The sequence below is a fragment of the Amblyomma mixtum genome, chromosome 1, assembly GCF_055824585.1.
Source record: "Amblyomma mixtum isolate Tamu chromosome 1, ASM5582458v1, whole genome shotgun sequence".
NCBI lineage: Eukaryota > Metazoa > Arthropoda > Arachnida > Ixodida > Ixodidae > Amblyomma > Amblyomma mixtum.
Window position 1 is genome coordinate 208099527 of NC_143012.1, and position 14321 is coordinate 208113847.

Consider the following 14321-nt stretch of genomic DNA (forward strand, 5'->3'; position numbering starts at 1 on the left):
AGATGCAACAGTTCCAGCAACTCATACAAAAGACATAGTCAGCCTGCCATTCGCCAAATCAACTACTTGAAGGAAAGCAAGTTATTGGTTTTCCCGCAAGCACTAAAGAAAGACCCACTTTTAACGATCAAAACGAGCAACAACTCAATGGTGAAGGTAACATTTCCGGTGCAAGCTACATTTCAGTGTTTGTGAAACAATAAATGCGTTGCCATTTCTGTGAGCGTGTAAATGTATAGTAAAACCTAGCTAATTAAGAAAAAGTACGAATCATCCGAAAGATTAGTTACTGAACAGTCCCCAAACCACAGCTAAATTACCTAACCACCATGAACCCAGAGGTGCTCAAACGCCACAGACCGTGGGCGCTGGATGGCAGCATGCCAGCAGTCTGCATTGCTCACATTTCAGAACTAACAGAGATGGAGCTAACGAGGTTTCACTGTGGCCAGAGGAGCTACGCAATGTCACGAGCTGCTAAAGCTCTTCATGTCGCATGCTGAAACAACAGCCCAGTGCGAAGCGAACCAGTACAACTACTGCACTCGCTGTGTTTGCAAGCGCGGCTACAAACGAGAGAGAGAGAGTGCAAGGTGGCGCATACCTGTGTCTCCTCCACCGACGTCGAACTCCCAATGCTCGGCAGCACTTTTCACCGTTCTCGTAACGCAAGGCACCCAGCTGTTGCTAAGCCCGCCCCAGCCACTTTTACTGCTGCCCTCCGACGGCTTGGGGCTTTCACTGACCGACGGCTGCTCCGCAACGGAGGACGCGGCCTTGGGTTTGGTTTCCTCATGCCGCCCGCTAGTGCTGGGATTGGCTTTGTGGCCGCTAACGGTGCCTGCAGTCTTCTGGAACCGGTGGGGAGCATCGGTCTTCTGGAACCGAGGAGGGGCCTCATACCTGGACTGGTGGCGTTGCTCGGGTGCAAAGGCACTGTAGGCTGGCTGCAATGGAAATGAGAGGCCAGTGTAGGGGATAAAGCAGTCAGCATTTGTCCGAGAAAGAAAAAAAAAGACCGGTAATTCGGCTGCAAGGAAAATTCAGCTATAGTGCAATGACCACACAATGAGAAAAAAAAGGATGCCCCTTTTAGGGTCCGTTGCGAGAGAAAAGTGACAAATTTGCTGGCTTTGCTGTCAATGAAGACAACAGGTGCAATCTCCTGCAGCCTAGAGTTCACTACATGGGCCACATTTCGACTCCAGAAGGGCTGTGCCACAGCAGAGTTGACATCATGCAAGTGCCACCACCACAAACAAAACCATAAGGAACTGCATGTTTTTCTCACCATGAATAACTTCGTAATGCAGTTTTTGTCACTAACATATCCATTTGTCAGCGCCACTTTGCGCTCGGTTGAAAAAAAAAAAAACGCCGTTACCGTCTGGAAGACGAAGTAACGAGCGTTAGCTGTTTATTTTACTAGAAGTGATATGAATGAGATTAAAGGGAGGTACACCAACAGGAATACGAACTAACTACGAACTAACACATGAACAACTATGAACTAACATGCTACCGAAACTACTGCGCCTACAGAAAGCTAGAGCTGGTGATACCGAGGCCAATATGGACAGCGGGAGCTCGCAGCGGAGGAAAAAGTTGACGATGATGATGACCCGTGGCCTCGGGCACCATCTGTGGACAATGGTTTCATGCGGTCTCCTGAAAGTCGTACACCGTATAAACGCATGTAAGGGCCGCAGCCCGTTTTCCCAAAGGAAATGTTTAAAAAAAAATATCCCTGTAAGGATTGCACTCGAACTTTACAAGAACCACGTGGGAATAGCCTCTAAATGCACGCGCCGTGGCCTCCGCGATCAGCTCCAGCTGCGAGAAACGGTGTGTTTGATTGCGGAGGCCGTGCACATGCACAGGAGCTTCCAACTGCCATCCACAGATGGCGCCTGAGGCCGCGGGTCATCATCATCATCATCGCCAACTTTTTCCTCCCCCGCGAGCTCCCGCTATCCACATCAGCATCAGTATCGCCAGCTCCAGCTGTTTTTGGCGTATTAGCGTCTTAGTTCGCAGTAGGTGCAACTTTCGCGTGCTGCCACCGAGCGTTGCAGTTTTAGCACGATGGGCATACACCTTAATAGCTACACTGCTAGAGTTAGCTCTCGAACACGGCAAGCGTGCTGCGGGCAGGAAATTCGACATGGCCGAGAAGTGCATCCGATGATGATGCAACCAAAAGGATGCATTTGGAAAGCATGCTTTTTGCAGCTTGTTTCTGAGGCAAGCCGTGAGAGTTTCCCAAACAGGAAGAAGGGCTCCTCTGCTACGTGATGGAATTGCGGAACAATGGCTACGTGTTGACAGCAGACATGCTGCACGGCTTCTTTCGGGATGAGCATGCATCAGAGCACAGCACCAGCTCAGAGAGAGAATATTGCGCGAGTGACGACTGAACTTGGAATATATATGGCGCTCATTCCCTGATTGGTGCATTGTTACATTTTTTTTCCGCACATCAGGTGTATGGGCCGCACCCCGAAAATTGGCCCTCGAATCTGGAATAAAAAGTGGGCCCTCGCATGCGCTTATACGGTATTCGCACGTGCGTCGTGGAAAGCTTGGGTGCAGCCCTTACATGAATTTTTTTTTCAACATTTCCTTTGAGAAACAGGGTGCGGACCTTACACACATTTATATGGCAGTCATTCGTCCTGCAAAAGCAACCGGAAATTCTCTGCTTGCTACACACCGCCAATGGCAAAAAAAAAAAAAAAAAAGTAAGATGAGAGCCAGAGAGGTTATGTTTTGGCCCAGAATGAACGCAGTCAGCTCTAGGTTAAGTCATGTGCAGCATGCGAAAAGTACATGCGCAGGAACACTGGACTGCCTATTGCTGAGCAACGAGATAGCAGGCCTGCTATGGCAAGTTGTCGGGCTTGATATTTTCCACCATGATGACCAGACTCATGTAGTAAGTCGTCGTAGATTTCTACTTGTTCTCGAGGTTCAAAAACTGTCAAACAACAGTGGCAGCGGTAAACAATATGTGCATGCTGGTAAACAATATGTGCATAACTCAAAATCCCAGCAAAACTGTGCAGTAATAATGGCCCACCACTGAACAGCACATGCTTCCGGTCTTGCTGCGCTGTTCGGAATCGCTCATGCCCATACTATCCTCGTGGTACAGTATGACAGAGCGCAGAGCAGGAGGCAAAAAAGCTGCTGATGAAGTTCCCTTTCGCAACCATGGAATTTTGCAGGGACCTGCTGGAGTAGTGAAACATGCCAAGGGACGAGCAACTGCAGTCACCCATTCAAAGGTAGACAGACTGCTAAGGGTGCAATGGCCGGTTCCCCCCAGCACTTTGAGCCGCGGACTGCGCAATCCGTGCGCAATCGCCTCCATGACAACAGAAAAGCAGCGGATCACCTACAACTGGACGAGCAAGCATGGCCTCCAGCTGTGGTGGTACAGGTGCAAGCATACTTCATTCGTACACCCTACTTACAGACAGAGGACAACAGCTGCAGAGGACAACAGACAGTATCTCAGTTCCAAAGAAATGCCACCTGGGCCCTAACCGGAAGAGACAGTTTCTGCAGTCGGTGTCCCAGCGTGACCAGATGGCAGATCTTACAACCTGAGGACACCCTTCGTAGAAAGTAACCGTCTGCGTACAGCACCGCATTATCCGCTACCAGGGAGACTGCAGTATTAGGTCCCTGACATGCTAACTTTTATTTTTTACCTCATTTTTCTTTCCCTTAAAAAAAAAAAAAAGATGAAAGTATCCGCACTGTCGTGTTAACGCGTACCCTAGCGGTGTCAAGTAAGCGGCGTTGTGTCTGATAATAAACACATTTTGCTCCCTCCCAACTCTCCACATGGCAATTCTAAGCTGCGCAGCAAAAGACTGGAAGCATGTGTCGTTGAAAGGAGAGCCATTGTCACTACAAAGCTTAGCCTGCATTCCTGAGTCACGAAGACGAGCATGCACGCACTGTTTACTGCTGCTGTTGTTCGTTGACATAGTGTTTGAACCTCTAAAAAGAACGAGTAGGAATCCAGGAGGATTAGGTAAGACGTCATCGGGGTCGAAAATGTCAAGCCCAACGACTTGCCGTGGCAGAACTGGCATCGCGTGGCTCGCCAGTGTTCCTGCACCATTTATTTTTCACACGCTGCACATGACTAAGCTAGAGCCGAGATGTCTGCGTTCATTCTGGGCCAAACATAGCCTCTCTGGCTGTTAATCACATTTTTTCTTCACCATGAGCGGTGTGCAGCAAGAGGAGAATTTCCGGTCGCTTGGCTGCGGGAAGGACCACTTGGTTGCTCCTGAGTAGCAGGCCTTAACGTTCAGCTGGCCGCAACGGCAGCAATATGGATGCAGGGCACTTGGTTCTACATTTCCAGCCATGCTGTGCTTGAGCAGCGGTGCAGTTCAGCCGTACTAGCGACTATCGTGCCGAACGCTTCCTTTCTTACAAAACGCATTTGTGCTTTTGTTTCGTGAATGATACTGATGAAATTGGGCCTATGCCGCCATCATGAGCTGGCGCAGCTGCATGGTCAAATTGTTCGCAGCAGTAGAGTTTTGCGGCTGCTCCAGCTTCGTGCCTTGTACAAAGCGAAATAAACACCGATTTGATTAGTTTCACTTCGCTGGCCTGATGGCATCTCGAGCTTCGCGTTTTAGTTCCATGTGGTAGGCAATGCAATTTCTCCCAGCCCCTGGAAAACATATCCAAATCTTCCTACTCGTTCTTTAGTTTCCGACGCGTCCACAGTGTTAATACGGCCAGTCAGCAATAAGCATCAACTACACTGCCACTCAACGCAACTGGAACTGCTTGTTCCGCAACAAAGAATAGCGCCGTGGTAGATTGCACTGTACTAGCGACCTGAAGCTCAATACTCCAGCTTGCCTTTTCTGTATGCTCAAAAACTACCGCAGCGTAGAGAAGCAATCTTGTGCTAGCTGGATAGTCATGCTTCTGAGCGTTACTTCAAGCACGACACGACAGTTGGCTCCGGTATCTTATTTTGCATCCTATGACGGTATCTGCAATAGTCCCTGACCAGCGGTCGTGGCCATAAACTGCACAGAGCATTTTAAGGAAACAACCCTTGTCCTGTGCTATTTCGACGCATTTTATCTTGCATCCTTGACCCTTCAGTCTAGCTTCTTGCAGTCTCGCTTCCGTTGATGGCACCCGTGCGCAGTGCTTTCGGCCACCACACTTCTTGCAGCATCTGCCTCGTGCAGGGCACTTCGCTTTTCCATGTTCCATGAAAAAAGCAGTTTGGATGGTGAAAGTTTGCATAGATGGCGAAATGTTAGCTCTGATGGAATTTGAGTTTACAAAGGAAAATAGTGGAATGGGGCGGGGAGAAGCAACTCATTTGCATTCAACACTGCATAGAAAGAGCTGAAGAACATTCCAGCTGCTCATAGGCTTCATGTGCATCTTGCTGTCACGTTTTTGTGCGAAAAGTTCCCACAGTTAGTAGCACACCAGTAAGAGGCTAGCAGCACGGTCTGCCACAAAGCAAGCACAGTCAAACCTCATTATAGCAAACAGATAAATTTGTAAAACAGTTCGTTACAGCCAAAATTTGTAAAACGACATTTCACCAAAAACTCGAGCCGGAGAAGCGTAATTTAGCCAGTGAAAGGTCAGCAACTGGGAAGGACCTTCGATGGAAAAGAGTGAATCGCAGAGACTGTGGAGGCTGCAGAAAAGAGTGCCAGAGATCAGTTACGGTGACTTCGCTGCACGTATCGCTAGGATGCCGCGACAGCAAGTCAAGCGCCAACTAGGTTGGCTTCCCCACATTACAGCGGTGTTGTGCAAAAAAATGATCACCAGAATGAAAGCTAGTGCCGTTATCGCCCTCTCCGTGACAAGGGACGCAAGCTTGGAATGGCTACCTGAAGACTACAACAGACCATGACGCTGGTTCCAGGGGTACTATTGATTGGTGTGAATCTAGAAAGTATATGCTGAGAAAACTCCTCAAATTCCTCCGCATATAAAGCAGAAAAATTTGAGACCCAATAATAGGGAACATTCAAAATTCTGCAAGTGCGCTTTCCCACATAACTATGTTGCAAAGACAAGATGTCAGACTTCTCTATAAAAAAAATGAAACAGCTACAGGACAGGCGCTAAGGGTGTGGATAGAATGCAATAGACATTCTTTAGAAGAATCGAACAGAAAACTAGTCCTTCTTGCTTTGTTTCAGCTGGAAACTCATGGTCAGCCATAGTGCTTTGGCCACCATAGTTACGCTGGATAGCGCACCTGCAGAATTTTGAATATGCCTTGTTAGCCTCAGCCATTTTGCTCCACTCAAACTATTTACTCCGTTTTGCTCGACTTACACCAGCGGAAACAACATCCCACCCGCCGAAGCCACTCGCCAGTGCTTATGGCAACATCGCTCTCACTATCAAGAGGCATCGGCACACTGCGAGTGAAACAACCACTGATTGCTCCACTGCTCAGAATGAACAAACAAATGATTCTTCCAAACTAAATTACCACTGGGCTAGGTGGTGAAAACTGTGCCTAAAAGAAAGCCCTCAACATAAAGAAAAACTTCCAAGACAGACAACAGAGGTGCTAATGTGTCTCCATAGCCTATCTTCAAACTTTCATTTCTTATGTAGATGAGGCTACAGCGTCTATCATCTTGTAGACGCCATCAGTTTTCGAACAATCATGGCGTCCCAGCAATTCAGATGTCACAGCAGTTACACGGCAGCTGTGACCAAAATTATCGACAAAAAATTTCATTTTTCATATTCAGCAAAATTACCGTACTTACTCGAATGCAACGAGACTTTTTTTACCAAAAGTAGAAAGGAAATGTCAACCCTTCCGTTACGATCGAATACTATGTTTAAAAACGCTAAGGGCACCAAACACGCACTATTAAAATCATGTAATGTGTCAAACGTGTGCATTGATCATCCTGTTCTTCGAAATTGTGCACTCCAACTCTCCAGTCAAGCAGTACGCGAACCATGGATCACTATTACTAGGACAAAGCGCCAACCTAGTTGCAAACGCAAAAAAAAAGACCACGCCAGTGAGAACAAGCCAACAAGAGTCACCGTCAGCTAGAGTCACTTGCACGATGAGAGGGCGCCATCTCTTGAGGAATGCTCGCAACCTTTAGCGAGGTTGTGTGGCCTTCGTGATCGCAAGAAGAAATCAGCAATCTCTGAGGCACCGAGCGCGTGCGATCGCCGCCAAGACGCCAGCTAAGGAGCGATCCCACCTCCATCTGTCTGTTAACCCTTGCAACTGATGCAGAAGAAAAATGGCCACGTGGCTAACGCACAGGCAGCAGCGCATGGAGCAACGGCGAAAGCGCTTTGTTTTCTTTCTCGTGTTTGGTGGGAGCGTGTGTTGGTGTGCGTTCCATGCTTCGAGACGTTGGCCTGTCGCCAACAAACGGTTGAGCGTGTCTTCAAACAGAATGGCGTGCTCGCGCGTTCAGTATACAGCTGGCTACAAAAGCAACGCTATTCTGCTCGCTGAGAAAGTCTGAAATTCAGCAGCTCCAATATGTCTGGACGTCAACAAATCGATGATCAGAGGATGGAGGAAACATCGCGAGGAATTGTTTAACTGCAACAGCCTGCGAAAGGGCTTTCGGGGGCCCAAGAAAGGCCGGTACCTCGCGTCACATTCGGGTTCTTTCTGTTTTTCTGTCACACGCCTGCAGTCTACCCTCGCGTTACAATCATGATCGCGTTACATTCGAGTAAACACAGTATACTTCCAGATGCATTTTCCAAATGACATGCGCTTCCAAATGAGACAGGCTTCTGTGGTTGCTCAGACACACTTGTCGTCGCATTTTCTTGGTCAACCTTAGCACCTCCTCTAAAGCGCAACGTGAATTCAATGCGCTGCATTAGTGCTCGGCCCCTGTGACCAAACTTGAAGCAAGCCCGAGAAAGGCAGCACGTCACTCACATTCTTAGAGGATGTCCCTGCGTTTTGGACAGCCGCTTCCTTGTTTACGGGGGCAGGGTGTCTAGTGTGGCTAGTTGTAAAGCCCCTCTGAGCTGGCGTCCGGTAGACCTCATATCCAGAGCGCCGCCTCTCTGGAGGGAAGAAAGAAAGCGAAGAAATTGTTGCTGTTCACTCAGGTTTTTACGGCATACAAGCGACTAACACCAAAAAATTGGTCGGCGACTGTAAACACAGCAAGACTTTCCTCTATACAGATCCTTACTTGCAACCAATGATAGGGCAGACTGATTTTATTAGCTGCAGAAAAATTACAAAAGCAACCACAAATGTCAAGAGTGCACACAGAGCAACTAGTGCTTTTTTTGAGTTAACGGGTTACGAAAATAGAAACAGACTACGATACTCACGGATGCAATACCCTGTTGGTTTTTTTTTGTTGTTGTTTTGTTACTTTCCACAAAGTTGTTGGCAGGAAAAGAGAAAATGAGAAGACAGAAAGGAGGCTTTTGCAAAAAGTGACACGGTTTCACACAAGATGAGCACCCTTGCCGAGATAGAGGAAAATTTAAGACGCTGTTCAGGAATCCCTCTCATGAAACTGAATGGGAAAGGTCCCACCACTCCAAACAGAATGACTGCCTTTGCAGAGAGAAAGGAATTAATTTTAAACAGCCACTCCTCTCCGATTTAAGGGCACAGGGTAAGCCCTATACTTCCCATGCATTTTAGGCCATGTTGAGGTACATATTTCTCGCCAACTAATAGGTGTACCCTGGTAATATATATATCATTTTGTTCCACATTTTGCGCTCTTTTTACTGAACTAGAATAATTGAAATGTGTTGAACATTTTATTTTTAATGAAATTTCTAACTGTAGTACATAAATTTCGGCTTTCTTTTCACATTTGAAAATTCATAACGGAAAAACTACTAAGTGAAATTGCTTAATTCTAGTTCAGTAGTTGCCAACACTTATGTAGATGGTTGCAAAAGGAAATCAGCTGTCTGTCTTGAAAGACATTGGAAATAATGGTACCTTTGTAAGAAAAAACACTGTTTTGAGATAATTGAGCCTAAAGTGAAAAAAGATGTGAAAAACAATTTTTTATTCGCGCAAACACATTCATAGCCATTGGTTTAATAGACCCCTACTTCGTAGTCACTGTCGCAGTCAATATTTAGCGCTTGGGCTTGTAATTTTGTTTGCCGGGCCTCTTTTGTCAGCGGTCGTGGTGCTCGGTCTACAAAGTACATACGCTTGTGGTCAGCTTCCCTCAGCCACTCGATGGTGCGGCGCCCTGGGTTCAATCCACACGCCTTTAAAACGTTGGCCCCTGCGATGCTACCATCATTAAATGAAATAACAACGTCCAGTGCTGCCATCCAAAGGGTCTGAAGCCTAACAAACGCTCGCTTTGTCAGAATTTCGGTGAGCTCAACCCTTCCACTGCACTGTCTACACACAAAACTCTAATTGCGGCACAAATGCCGTCCATGTTCAATAAGGCATATTCGCTGCTGCTCTGTAGCACATCCTTTTCCTTGAAGCACACAGAAAATCTTGAAAGCTTCGATGTCGAGGAGGTGGCGCGTTTCGCGTTCGGCGTATCATTAGGGCATGGACATCCTTTTGATTTTGCACGATGAGTGTAACGGTTACCGTGAAATTCGCGCCTGCCGAAGGCCTTCTTTGCTCTAGGCATCTCATCAACAACAACCAACACCGGCACAAAGTACAATACTCATCGGCAAGGAAAGGACTCGTACGCAGCTGCATGAAAGTTGCAGAAACGTGGAAAAAACGTGTGCAGCGTCTGAGGATTATCTTGGCTAAAAAAGAGAGCTGAACAATAGTTGGCAAACAATCTTTTATATGTAGCTGATTTCAGACAAGCTTTCAAATCAGGTGGTGGACGTTTTGGTTGAAAAAATTGGCGATAAACGCCGAGGATATCCGGAAAGGGGGCGTGGCCGGTGACTACTTGGTTTCGGAAAAAGCGTTTTTCAGCCCGAAATATGGCTTTCTGAGGAAACTGCGATCATGGAACATGTGTAGAAAGAATGGAGCTTCTCAACTTGCAAAAGAAAAAAAAACTTTTTTTTTTCTAATTTTACCTTACCCTGTGCCCTTAACGGACATCCCGTGTTAGAGGAGCAGCAGTAAGAAGGTGCAGCAGAGAGAGTCCATCCTGCAAAGAGCTTTTTCCGGTCTTTTCTAGCTTATAAACTGCTTTCGGCAACAGCGGTCTCTTCGCGATTAGTATGCAGGACCCCAACAGTACAGGCCAGCTCAAATTTGTCCTCCCTGTCCCTTTAAATGAGCACACACAGGTTATTTAACCCCAAACCATTCCCAGCAAGCTCCTCAGTAGGCTATGCCACAAAAGTATACAAGTAACAGCATCCTGAATGGTTCTCAGTACAGCTTACTGCGGTTTCTCAATGCATGTCGCTCATTTAAAATAGTCATCCACAGCTACACATTATATACAACAGTACAATACTGCTCCTAATAGTGGACATATGTGGGTAAAACAACAACAGGAATCAAATGTAACTAAGCTGGCACGCTCTCACCTAAAAAAGTAAGAAAGCATGAATTTCAAAGGAGTTCAAACAAATCAGACGTACCCAATTGGCACTGAACCTCTCCTGGACAGCCTTCGGACGTCCTGAATGTCCATAGGACGTCCAGGGGAGTTCGGTGCCCATTGGGTAGCACCTCCAGCTGAACTACAGTGAGTGATGTGAAAGGGGGAGAAGGGTGACGAATGAAGGTGAGGGACTTGCCTCCAGATGTGTATGGTGCTGGTGGCTTATTTGTATTTTTTGCCAAGGAGGCGAGGAAGTTGTTGGGCCGGTACCCAACATGTGGCTGAGATATTGGTCGCCGGTACGTTTTCCGCTGGAAGACAAGCAAAAGCAACCATAACCAATCTCTGAATGCATTCGTCAATGACCCGCCAAGCACGCTATTGCAACAACTCTGGCAGTTCTGTTCCTAGCCACGAAAAATAGCAGCAAAAGGAGCAGCCGGAATACTACGCAAGTCACATGTAAAGCAAAGCGCTTTTCAACAGAAGCCAATGCTACTCAGCAGCCCAGAAAAGTTCCACAACTTAGTACTCGAAATTCTTGCTAAACAAGCTGGGGACTGGGAAACATCTTGTTCTCGTACAGGCCGCTGATGGACAATTTTTGCTGCCTCTGAAGCCAATCACTGCAGCATTTTAACACGCTATGGCATTAAAAAGCATCACTGAATACTGACTCACTCCCACAAGTTCCTCTTTTGCTCCTTCAAGATGAGGCAATACACCACCCAGTAGAGCCTCCTGGCTGAGTGCTTGCACAGCTAGCAACAGTCAGCAGCTTGGTTGCACTATAGCGCTTTAAAGCAAGCGCCCATCCAGCTTAGAACAAGGAAAGCATCACATTTTTTGCAATCTACACCAGCTTCTGCAAGGTTCCACTTTATCAGCCGCTATAGAGGCTGCGACAATGTTTGTCCACAAGTCCTTTGTAAGAGAAAGCAGGCCAGCCGAACACCGCCCCACATTTGACTGCAGGCTTCCTTCACATGCAGTAGAATCTCAATTACCATATAAACACGTGTAAGGGTGCACTTTTTTTTTAAGCAAGAACACCAATCGGGGAATGAGCTACATTTATTCTACGATTAGTTGTCACTCAGAGTATTCGACTCCAAGCTGGTGCTGTGCTCTGGTGCATGCTCATCCCACAAGAAGCCGCTGCACGCATGTCCACCGTCAATGCGTAGCCGTTGCTCCGCACTTCCATCACACAGAGCAGCTCTTCTTCCAGTTCAAGAAACTGATCTGGCTTGCCTCGGAAAGCGCGCTTTTTGCAGCTTGTGTTTCTCAATGCATCCTTTTGGTTGCACCATCACTGGATGCACTTCTTGGCCACGCCAAATTTACTTCCCGTTGTACGCTTGCCGTGTTCGAGCACTAGCTCCAGAGATGTAGCTATTAAGGTGCTTGCCCATCGTGCCGAAACTGCAACGCTCGGCGGCAGCATGCGAACGTAGCAACTACGGCACACTAACACGCTAATACGCCAAAAAAAGCTCGAGCTGGCGATACTGATGGCAATGTGGATAGCGAGAGCTCGCGGCAGGAAAAAGTTGGCAATTAAGACAATCCACGGCCTCAGGCGCCATCTGTGGACGACACTTGGCAGCTCCTGTGCGCATCCGTAGCCTCCACGATCAAACGCACAGTTTCTCGTAGCCGGAGCTGATCGCAGAGGCCAAGGCGCGTGCATTTAGAGGCTGCTCCTGCGTGGTTCACGGAAAGTTCGGGTGCAGCCCTTACACGGATATTTTTTTTTCTTTAAACATTTCCTTTGAGAAAACGGAGTGCGGCCCTTACATGCGCTTATACGGTGTATGACTTTCACGAGACAGTGTGAAACCGTTGTATACTTGAAAATCTCGCACAACTGAAGCATTTGAGCAATAAACACGTCCGCTACTCTGGCTTTCAAAACTTTGTTCTGGTAATGGCCTGTGCGCACTGCGGGTAGGTAGCATGGCCGCAAACCCTGGAAGATACAGGTGAGCATGCTTGCATCTGTTGCAACCGAAACCACACGCAGCAAGAGTCCCAGACATGTTAGTCGCTCGAGACGAATACTTAGGAGATTTCGAATAAGAAACATCTAGATCAAATATATATCAAATACTACACTATTGTACCAAATATTCGAAATTATCTACATGTGCCTACTAAAATACCATTACCAAAATCAACCTTAACATAGTTCAGTACAACAGAGACTGTCTTAAAAAAAGGCCACTAATAGTTTATAGAAATTGCCTCTTCACTTGTGGCCCTAATAAATGTGCATTTTTTTCTCAAGCACAAAATATAAAATCAACATAAAAATAAATTAAAAACTACTGCACATTCAAAACAGATGCATAAAAAGAACCAGAAAGCAGTGCTCGCTGCTTCTGAATAAATTTCACGATTCACCAATATCAGTAATAACTGGATTTAAACGCGGGATAATTCCTTGGCTCTCTCCTTAGAGGTGCTTTCTAGAAATGCACAAGCCAATTACGTGAGGTACATCGCACTCGCAGTCATGCAGAAAACACCATTAATCTCTGCACACAGGAATACAGGCATTGAGATACACAGGCATCTCGACCGCTGGAAAGGGGTGGAGTCACTCACCACGACGGGCTTAGGCTTGGTCGTCTTCTGACCCTGCACCATTTGCGCGACATGGGCGGTTGACTCGCTCGCCACTGCGAGCACCACAATTTCTCCCTCCACATTCCTGCAAAAAGAATGCGCAAGAACGCGTCTGTAGACCTTTTAAAGGGAAACGTGCCGACTGAAAAAACACCCAGCCTCTCACAAAAGCAATCCTTAAACCATGCCACTCGGACCACTGTCTAAAGACACAGGCATCAAACCCCCACCCCCCAATTTCTGAGCAAGGCCACAAGCTGCCCAGCCAAAAGAGGGAGGCTAAACGTAAGGGCACAAAACAAGTCAGCTCACCTGCTAAACCGAGCCACATCAGGGATGCTCTTCAGGTATGCCTCCAACGTACTAAATCCCAGCTTCTGGTATGGGATGTGTGTGCCAGTCAGCGTCCGGTACTCGCCTAGAAAAATAAAGGCAAGGAAGGAAGTACAGGCACCCGCTAATTAAACTATGGCAAAGCAAGGTAACCCTTAAGCCATACGTGCGACAAATGCCAGAAGACGGGAGGACCACACAAGCGCCAAGACGACACTGTCTCCTCCCATCCTCTACACCACTGCGGTTTGTTTTGTGCAGTCGAACACAGTCCGATTGTGTGCAGGTCAAAAGTTAATAAGTGAAGTTTGTAATACTACTACTACTACTCGGTCACTGCTTAACTCTTTCGCTACTGCGCCATAGGCCATCGTTCGCATATGATCGATTCAAATCGCCCGCGCAAAAAAGCTCATTTTGGAGCGTCCCGGACGTGCTCCACCATCTAGTTAGCGAGCTCAACAACAGCTCTTTCGATTGCAGCCTTGGTTTCAGTGTTTTGACATGAGGGGGCGCCGTGAAAAATAAAACTTTGAACGGCCGCAGCAGCATAGGGTTAATGGAACCAACTCTAGAGGGAAAGCTGCCCATTGAGCCCATGCATTCCAGTGGGCAACGCATGAACGCAGCCATCACACAACGGTTTGCGTGTGTTGCCAGCTGTTTTGTCACTTTCTAAATCTGGGCAAAGAACAGAGTTGGAACCTGGCAACGTAGTCCGTGGGAAGATGGCGGTATGCAGAGTAGCTCTCGACTGCTCTAAACTGCTGTAAACAACGGCAAAATCGTCGCGTTTGG

At 47.3% G+C, this 14321-nt stretch overlaps 2 protein-coding genes across 5 annotated transcripts in view; one reads left to right on the forward strand and one right to left on the reverse strand.

The window, feature by feature from the left end:
- Positions 1-14321, forward strand: part of LOC149370683 (tudor domain-containing protein 7A-like) — a 239297-nt gene that overhangs the window by 108432 nt on the left and 116544 nt on the right. The gene's annotated exons all lie outside the window — the stretch shown is intronic.
- LOC149370684 (uncharacterized) overlaps positions 1-14321 on the reverse strand; it is a 58400-nt gene that overhangs the window by 34501 nt on the left and 9578 nt on the right. For all 4 annotated transcript variants that reach the window (XM_089562800.1, XM_089562806.1, XM_089562794.1 and 1 more), the window contains exons 4-8: positions 13503-13608; positions 13170-13275; positions 10756-10870; positions 7964-8094; positions 605-947 (exon numbers count right to left, since the gene is read on the reverse strand). In XM_089562800.1, coding sequence (XP_089418926.1) covers positions 605-947; positions 7964-8094; positions 10756-10870; positions 13170-13275; positions 13503-13608 — 801 coding nt within the window. The remainder of the gene's footprint in view (positions 1-604; positions 948-7963; positions 8095-10755; positions 10871-13169; positions 13276-13502; positions 13609-14321) is intronic.